General features: G+C 36.7%; 1 protein-coding gene across 1 annotated transcript; it reads left to right on the top strand.

Moving 5' to 3' along the window:
• Positions 1-8,089: 8,089 nt before the first annotated feature.
• On the top strand, positions 8,090-10,404 carry J4E90_008370 (uncharacterized protein; the record flags this gene model as incomplete). The annotated part of the gene is made up of 4 exons (XM_051437898.1): positions 8,090-8,185; positions 8,233-8,690; positions 8,743-9,018; positions 9,066-10,404. The coding sequence occupies 4 exons, from the start codon at positions 8,090-8,092 to the stop codon at positions 10,402-10,404; spliced, it is 2,169 nt and encodes a 722-aa protein (XP_051287897.1).

Genomic DNA, 10,404 nt, shown 5'->3' with positions numbered 1-10,404 from the left:
GGTATATCTACGTATCTATATTAATAAATAATAGAATAACTAGATTTTATTACTACCTATAGTATAGATAGCGTATAATAATAAGCTTTCTAAGTCTACAAAACAAACTCTATTCTACGCGAACTATAGAAAATACCTAAATCTCTTTATACGTACTTTTTCTAGTTAGAAGATAGAAGTAGCTATTACTACTACTAAGAAGCTAAAGATAGTATATAAGTTACTTAAAGTAACACTTAAGAAGGTATAACGCTAGAGTATTTTATATATTAATAAGAAATAAAAAATAGTATCTTAGCTAAAGAAGAGAGATAAAGTTTATTTACTTATAAAGAATCTCTGCACTAAGCAACCTAATAAAGAGCTTAATAATATTAAGGTTAGACTATTTTTAATTCTTAACTAGAAGAGACTAGTTATATTTACACTTAACTTTCTACCTAATGTAAAAATCTACCTATAATTTTATATTAATATATTAGAACTAGTAAACTCTAAAACGCTACTTTAGAAAACCTTTTATTTTAAAATAGAAGAAGATAATATCTTTAAAGTTAAATAAATTCTTAAATATTAATAACGTAATAATAGAATAAAGTACCTAGTTAAATAGTTAAGATATAATAATAGTAATAATATATAGAAACTAGATACAAACCTTATAAACTACTAATAGCACCTTTAGAAGTACTAAGCTTAGTAATAGAAGTATTAAGTATACTTATTATAGCCTATATAGTTAGTAAGAATACAACGCTAATTAATATAGTAGAATAGTTAATATTCTACGCTGCCTTTGTTTTACTAGCTATTTTTATATCTAAAGCTAAATAAAGCGCTTTTCTACGCGCTTATTTCTCTACCTATTTTAGAATTTTCTTATTCTATAGTAACTACAAAATTACCGCTACTAACAACTTTTTATTATTATTAACCTTCTTTTAGTACTTCTTCTAAGTATAGTCTAAGAACTTCTAAGATATGTTTATATATGCCTAACCTAACTAAGTATACTTAGTACACTTTAGACAAGAATCTAGTATAATAAAATAAATAACTTTTTTAAGAAAATAATAGTTATAAGAAGCTTTAGTAGAATAGTTAGCTTAAGTAATTTTAGAGCTAAGGCGTAAGTAACGTTAGTAGAAAGAGAATATAATAACTACCTTACTTATACCGTAGAGTAAGCCTTAGTTATTAATAGAAATAATAAATTAGTTATATAATTTAAGAATAAATCTATAGAGAAGAAGAATAGTATTATAATCTAACCTAAGAGGTACTCTAGAGGTTAGCGTAATTACTTTAAAGAATCGTGCAGTATAGTTATAGAAGTGTAGTATAAGAACTACGCTATAGTTACGTAACTACTTATCTATAAGTAGAATAGCGCTAGTTCTATATAAGCGCTTATCTATAAGTATAAGTAGTTAGACTAATAACTAATAAGATATATTACTACTTATCTATAATTACTTATATACTTATCTATAAGCGTAATACTTATTAAGTATATAGCTTAGGCACTAAACTCTTATAGCTTAGTGTATTTAACTTTATATAAAACTTTAGTATTTAATCTAAGAATTATACTTCTTTCTTAACTTTTTGTAATATTACATTATTCTACTAAACGTGCTATTACACTAACTCTATCTAACGCACTTACTTATACCTCGAGAACTAACTCTTAGATTATCTTAGAACAACCTTTACACTTATATAGAACTAGCGCTATTCTACTTATAGATAAGTAGTTACGTAACTATAGCGTAGTTCTTATGCTATATTTCTATAACTATACTACATAATTCTTTAAAGTAATTACGCTAACTCTTAAAGTACTTCTTAGGTTAGATTATAATAAATACGTATACTACTAAAATACGTATACTACTAAAATATATACTCTACTAACTCTTAAGTCTTTATATATAGATAACTTAATACTTAGTAGAATAATTAAGATATATAATAGCTAGAATAATTTCTCTACTTCTACTATATCTTTCTTATATATACGCTTATTATATTCTATCTTACTATAGTTCTTATAGTGTTAAATAACTTCTACACTACTACTTACGCGTACTCTTTTCTAACGCTTTTTCGCCTCTAAGTAAGCTTTAATATCTCTTTATCTAACTATATTCTCTACTTCTACTTATAATAGACTTTTTCTCTTCTAGATTTACTTTTTCTTATACTTTTTATATTTAGACGCTGCCTAGTTTACCTTCTTAAGATTAGCTATTCTAGCTTTAAGTAACGTATATACGTAGACTTTTAAAGTTAACCTCTTTTAATCTATAAGACTATCTTAATAATAGAATTAGATAAAAAACTCTTATAGTCTTTTATTCTCTTTAGAACTAGTATTATTTAAGCTTTAATCTTCTAGGCGTTACTTAGTAATCTAGGTTGCTAGAGAGTAGGCTCTTATACAGGTAGTGTTAGCGTATAAGACTTTACTTTAAGCTTAGATAATACTACTTTTAGATTATATAGAACTAAGCTAGTTACTCTAAAGCTTAATATAATATTATCTCTTAGAAATACTTTATTAAATACTAGCTTAATAGTAGCTAGAAAAGCTTTTTTATTAATATAGTAAATATAACTATTTACTAAGCCTCTAAGTTTGTTCTTATACGCCTACTTTAGTATAGTAAAATAACTTATATTAAGTAGCTATAGAATATATAATAAGTAGAGAAGTATATAGACTATAATAATCTTATTCTCTTAACAAAGACTTTAGAAAGTAAGTAATTAGTAGCTTTTATAGCTATTAAGAATTAGTAGCTAGTAATTACTAACTATTCTTACCTTTATATACTAGATAAAGTGCTATAACTAGATAAGACTAAGCTTATTTATTATCTAGCTATTATTACTAATACCTATTCTCTAATTCTTTACGTTATTATAATACTAGGTCTAGTTATACTACTTTGCTTTAAGAATAAGAAAAGATAGAATTAACTACTCTATCGCGTTAATACTAGTAATTAACGTTATCTACTTATAATTACTAGATTAAACTCTAAGTAGCTTAAGGTATCTCTTAGAGGCTATTACTACTTTAATAGACTCTCTAACGTCTATCTAGAAGCTAGTTTTATTAAAATTATAAATGTCTTTGTCTAGAATCTTATACTTAGCCTTAACGTTACGTATAAGATTAAACTAGAGTCTAATAATAGCTAAGTTACTATATAAAACTTACTAGTAATTCTACTATCTTATTACCTAAGATTTAATCTTAGGTCTTCGGCGTATAAGCCTATAGGTCTAGTTTTCTTTAACCTAGCTACTACTACGTATAGCTAGTAGTTAGTTAGCTATCTTTTATATATAGCTAAGTATAAAGATAAAGCCTTGCGTGTTAAGCTTTCTAATAAACTATATAATTATCTTCTCTTTATACCTCTATAGCTTTAATATATTATAGTAAGTATTATAATTAGAAGCTAGTTTAGCGCGTTACCTTTAAAAAGTAGTTTTAGGTACGTTATATATAGCTATAGTACGTTACAGGCTTACTAACGCGTTAGATTCTATAGTCTAAATAGTAAGAATAATTCTATTTATCTAAGAACGTAATTTAAGATTAGATTATTATAGTATTAAAGAGATAGTAGAAGGTAGTGTAGTCTTAGTATAGTGCGCTATTTTAGTAGTGTACGCTATTTAGTAGTAGAGCACGTTAGTTATTCTATTATTATTATAGACTAAGCGCTATTAAGAACCTTATTACTAATAACGCTATATAATAGTCTTTATATAAGCTTAGCTAGAATACTATAAATAATATAATATACACTTTCTTCTAACTATTCTATCTATAATATCTATATCTAACTATGTAATAATTATTTATAAAACTAGATTATCTTTATCTTTAGTTATTCTATAATAACTCTTTTCTACTAAATTACTAGACAAACCTTATAAACTACTACTTTAGCCTATCTTATCTTAGTATAAACTAAGCTTAGAGAAATATAGTCTAACTCTATATAATACTCTATTATAAGATATACGCTTTTCTTATAGTAGATAAGAGCGTATTACGTAAACACTTAAGAAAAAACCTACTAGAAGTACTATATAAGAAGAACCTGCGTATCTAGCTTAAAGTAGCTTAGCTTTAATTTATTACTACTAATACTAGATCTATAGCTATATAGCTATATAGCTATATATTATAAAATACTACGAGCACGTGTTTATAAGCTTACTAGAAGCGTTAATTATAACTACGTATAATATCTAGTATAATATAATACGTTGCGTAAGAGAATAGTAGTAGAATATTTAAGTAGTAAGAAAATATAGGTAGAGTCTATATAGGCGGCGCTTAGGCTCTAGCTAGCTAACTAATAGAATCTAGGTACTTACTAAGTACTTAGCGTTTATGTGCGCGTTTAGATATTAGAGAAACTATAGTAGTTACTATAATACTATGCAACGCTTTCGCTAAGCGTATTAAGATACCTAGAAACTAGTAAGAATAAGAAGTAAGGCTACGTCTAATAGCTCTACTATATAGCGTGTATTATAAATATACCTAGTAGTAAAACTATAATTAGCTTCTAATATAGTTATTATATAACTTTAAGATATAGTATAACACGTAACTATAGCTAACGCTAATACTTATATATAATAGAGATAAACTATCGCGCTACTCTTTAGCTCTGTAGACCTACTATTAATTCTACGTTTAATCTACTACGTTCTTATGCTTTTAAGTATATTATAAGTAATATATATATCTAACTATAGCTGTATATTAACTTAGCTTGTCTAAGAAAGTATAATAAGTTAGAGTTAGAGTTCTTAAGAATATAGCTATTATATAGTTATATAACAAATAGCTTCTCGCGTAAGTACTTTAATTACTAGAGTAGAAAGATACTTTAGAGTGTTTTCTAAGACTTATAAGAAGTTTAGTTTATAGATACTTATAAGCGCTAGTAAGGTAGAGTAGAGATCTTATAGTATCTATATATAATAAGATACTACGCTATCTAAGGCTATATACTATTCTATTATTAATTATAGACTTTCTATCTCTTTATAATACTATTTAGTGCGGATATCTATAGTAAGAGAATAGTAGATATAAGTTAGCTATCTACTTAGCTTATAGTAGTAAGTATACTATATACTACTTTTATTATAGTAGTATAAATATCGCTATTAGCGTTGTATTTAACTACCTACTATTATTACTAAGATATAGGTTTTAGAATATAGCTATCTACTTTTAAGATCTCTAATTAGCTAGCTATATATATATTTCTCTTATAATAAGTTAGTACTCTATACTACTAGTAACTTTACTACTACCTTATTATCTCTAGATAAAGCTACCTAGAGTATGTTACTATAATATCTACTCTGCGTGTTAACGTTAGCGTTCTTATTTAGTAGTATTCTTACTACTACCTTATAGCTTCTAGCTAAAGCTGCCTAGAGTATATTACTATAGTATCTACTCTAGGCGTTAACGTTAGCGCTCTTGTCTAGTAGTAGCCTTACTACTACCTTATAGTCTCTAGCTAAAGCTGCCTAGAGTACGTTGCTGTAGTATCTACTCTGCGTGTTAATATTAGTAGCTTTATTAACTAGTAGTTTTATTACCTACGTATACCTATTCTCTACTACTAATAAGAGTAGAGCTTAGTTATTATTATTTATAGTCTATATATTAGCTTTTTCTCTTATTAACTTTTGCGCTATTATCTCTTAACTATATTAGATAGCCTATAATAGCGCTAAGCTTCTAGATTGTTGTATATTGTAGCGGTAGAGGTAGCTATCTAGAAGAGAGTAAAAGCGACGGTTAGCTTATGTAACGGCGTTAATATCTTTCTTAGATTCTAAGTGTTCTAATATATCTTAGAGTAACTTATTTAGTAGATTAAGAAGTAGCATTACTAGAGTAGCACTTATCTGCTCTATTAAACTCTAAGTAATAATAAAAATAAACGCCTAGTAAAAGAGATAATTTTGCTTTTTAACAGCAGCTGCGCTAATAAGACTGCTACATTACGAGCGTCTCCGATGACGATAGGAGCTCTAGACTACTTATGCGGCAGGCCTATATTAGTTCTCGTACCGAATGTTAGTCTAGCGTGATTAGAAGGCTAACCTTAAGCCGACAAAGTCACTGCAGCCTTCTCGCCTCCTAGCACTTGGCATACCGAAATTGTGTAGCGCTCTGGTGGTCTGATATCATTCGACGTCTGGGTCTAGGTTTCGGTCAGCCCACGCAGGAGTTGTAGACTCGTCGTTACATCGGTAGAGACGGGCGATAGGCACCCACACAGATCACTGGGGCGGAAGCATAGGTTGTGCCATCGTCTTGCCTTGAAAACAACCGAGCAGCGTTATGTCGCTTGTGCTTGACAATGCCTCTGAAAGCCACTCTTGAACATATTCAAGGATCTAGAACACCGTGCACATTCCTTCATTGTTCTATCCGTAGAATACAGTAGTGTTCTAACGTTCCGATCCAGATCGAAGGTTACTACACGAGCACTACACAGCATTGTCCGCTGCGACGAGTACGAGACAATGACACAGTGGGCAATATTCGTGAAACTCGGTGAACCATCTATCGAAGCACTGCCCGTGGTAGATGTGTCGGCAACTCAACGCTCGTATGGAATCGTTTGCCTTGATTGTATCTAAACAGATAACGCTGCGTTCTCGTTAGCAGGGAACAAAGCCTGGTGCTTATAAGACGATACGACATACCATGTGTGACTTTCTTGGTCGATGTGCCATTCATGTGGGTGGTTTGTCTGGTCTACTTTGTACCATTTGAGGAACTCTGTCGACGGAAGTATCTCCTCGAGCCGATCCAAGCGACTTTTAAGGGTACTGGGATCTGGGTTTCTACGGCCACTGCAACAACTAAATATCCTGTTGTTAGGTCAGCGCGATCGAGACTATAGGTCTCGCTAGTGAACTAACCCGCAAAGGAGAACCAGTAGATATATCCCAACCGCTGATACAATCAGAGCCAAGGGGCCATTGATGGCTTGGTCATGAGGGTTCTCCGAAGGACTAGAAAGATCCTGAGATATTGTTGTCATAGCCGAATATGCTACGTTACGCTTTCGTCAGCTTAGCATCTTATGAGCTAATCGATAACAATGCGCTGCTAGCGGAAGGCATTTACTTTCTGGTCGACTGAACTCTTGTTACTTAACTTGCGTCCCTGGGATATTCTCTGCCTCGAACAAGGCGAGCCTAGTATACCTTGTCTTTTCACAATACAGAGAAGAAGCTTTGGAATATGCGCAACGCCACCACCAGCACTAAAGACATCTTCTATAGAACATGTAGCTTGGAGACATCACGCCACATGAAGCGTAGCCATGTCGGACTGACTTCCAGTATATGGTACGTCTCCAGACACTGATCAGGCGCGTCACTTGTGCGCCACTGTCCGGACACGCGAGTGTATTCTAGGCCAAACTACGAACCATGGAAACATGTCCAGAAATATGAGCAGTAGCTGCAGGATCTTTGTCAGTACTCCGTGTCAAAGGACATGGAAGAGTCGTTAGAGCCAGCCAATGCAAGGAAGACTATACCATAGAACAGACGCAAGACAATGCACCCTGGCCTGCTTTCGCACAGCAATAAATGGGAAGTGTCGACTGCTGTGCCATTTCTACTCATGTTTGCATCAGAGGCTTAGATAGTGGATACGAAGACCGCATATAGCAAGTCTTGAACGGACTGTAGGTCAGAGACCCTGCTTTCGAAATGAATGATGACGTCATACGTGCTCACGCAATCGTCCCACATCACCTCATGAGATTTTTGTCACATGACCTGATAGTGCCGAGGCAGTGGGTAGAACATCATCCTGTTGTGCCGAATTATCGTCGAGAGTCCCATGCATGCAGTGATTGGGTTGGAGGGCTTGCAAAAAGTGCCCATCGGGTGGTGCATTTTGAGTTCAAGGCTGCTCCCGGTACGGCACAGATTCCTTTGTTCAATATAGATCATGCCAGGTACCATTCGGACTCTTGACGACACATCTCTCCCTCGACATCCAGCCATGGTTCGCCAAAAGACCCGTGATGCCTTTATGGCAAAGACATCCGTCAACGCCAAGCTATCCGCACAAGACAAGTCTAGCTCGATGACCCTCGAGGTCGGTTCATGTTCCATTCCTCTAAACAAGCAAACTGATCTTCACAGCCCTTGTACATAGGTATCGCTGTCGCCGATGGACTTGGTAGCTCAATTGACATTGCGTTTGTTATCCACGACGGCACCTATTCAATAGACTTTGCAACCATCTCCATAGGTGCGGAATCAAATAGCAGCTCTGAGCCTTCAGCCGCAACTTCCGCGGCCAACTCTGGAGATACAACCCCTGCAACGGTTGAGGGGCGTGCCGATTACTTTGTCGAGGAAATCATCAGCAAGATCAAGCACTACCGTGATGAGCATTTCTACAAGTTTGTTGGTGCTGGTCTAACTACAAAGGCTGGCAAGACATGTCCTTGGCTACCAACCCGCTTGTGGCTCGAGTTGGATATTGTGCCATTGGTGCTGGAGCCTAGTTCTGGCAAGCAAAACACCGGTACTCCTGATGCACCCAAGTACATGATAGTAGATGAAGAAGCAGATGCAGTGGTAAGGAAAGCTCTAGGGTAAGCCTTCAGATGCTGATAGCCTTGTATAGCTCTCCGCTGACACATACAGGTACTTCGGCAGGGCTAACCAACCTCGCTTGGAGGTAGTCTACCGCAATGAGGTTGGTGTGGACAGCGATGGCGCAACTGTAATTGCAGACGAGCCAAGCTATCGAGATAGTGTCCATCCCAACACTTACGCGGCGGCCATGGTCTACGCTGATTCGCTCAAGAAACACGGCACGAAGATTGCCTTCTTCAACAGCACCCCTCAGGGCGGCGGTGTCGCCCTGATGAGGCATGCGCTGATCCGCTTTCTGCGAATTATCGATGTTGATTGCAAGTGGTAAGTCACTCTACACTGTACATCTGACTATAGCTCACACTTCACAGGTACATTCCAAAGCCTAAGCCCGCTGTCTTCCGTATCACCAAGAACAACCACAACATACTTCAGGGTGTGGATGAAACCGGGCTTCGACTCGAACAAAAGTCAATCGACATCCTCGATGAGTGGGCCAGGCAGAATGCCGAACGCTACTGGATCGCGAAGGGTAGTCCCCTTGCTCCTCGAGCGGAAGACGGTGCTGATATCATCATTGTGGATGATCCCCAGATGCCCTCCCTTGTCAAGATTGCCAAAGAGCTAGACCCCTCCCGTCCTGTCCTCTTCAGAAGTCACATCCAAGTACGCGCCGATCTGCCAGATCAGGAAGGTACGCCCACCGCTGAAGTTTGGAACTGGGTATGGAACAACGTGAAGCAGTGTGATGCTTTCATCAGTCACCCTATTCGCGAATTTGTGCCCAAGAATGTAACTGCAGAGAAGGTCGGTTATCTTCCTGCCACGACAGACTGGCTAGATGGTCTGAACAAGCAGCTGCACAGTTGGGACGCACAATACTACATGCACGAGTTTGAGATGGCCTGCCTCGACAAGGGTGCCAATCGCCTGGCATTCCCAGCACGCCCATATATCACACAGATCGCTCGTTTCGATCCAGCCAAGGGTATCCCGGACGTTCTTGCTTCGTACGCGATTCTTCGGCGAGAATACATGAAGGACAAGCCCATCGAGGAGGTCCCACAACTTGTTATTGCCGGCCACGGCGCCATCGACGATCCCGATGCAACCATCATCTTCGATAAGACAGAAAAGGAGCTCAATGACCTCTACGCCGACATCAAACACGACGTAATCGTCATGCGCATTGGCCCCGTGGACCAGCTCCTTAACGTACTCATGGCCAACGCCCACGTCGCCCTCCAGCTCTCGACGCGCGAAGGCTTCGAAGTCAAAGTCTCCGAGGCCCTGCACCACGGTGTCCCCGTCATAGCAACGCGCCGCGGAGGCATCCCACTTCAGATCGAGCACGGCAAATCAGGCTTCCTCGTAGACGTAGGCGAGCATGACGCGGTGGCCAACTACCTCGACCACCTCTTCATCGATAACGTATCCTACATGACCATGGCCAACTACGCAGCCAACCACGTCAGTGATGAGGTCAGTACCGTCGGTAACGCGCTCAGCTGGCTGTACTTGGCTGATGAGCTGGCTAACGGCTCGAGGAAGATCGAGCCGAACAGTCGCTGGATCAATGACATCGCGCGCGAGAAGGCCGGGTATCCGTACCGGTCTAAAGACAAGGAGATGACGCTCAAGCGCGAGAGCGCCATGCTTGATCTGGCGCATCAGCCGGGCCGCAGCAGGCAGAACAGTGTGGTGCAGTGA

The sequence above is a fragment of the Alternaria incomplexa genome (assembly GCF_024043165.1).
Source record: "Alternaria incomplexa strain BMP 0042 chromosome Unknown scaffold_13, whole genome shotgun sequence".
NCBI lineage: Eukaryota > Fungi > Ascomycota > Dothideomycetes > Pleosporales > Pleosporaceae > Alternaria > Alternaria incomplexa.
The sequence above is the reverse complement of the archived record's forward strand: the minus strand, read 5'-3'. Positions and strand labels throughout refer to the sequence as shown.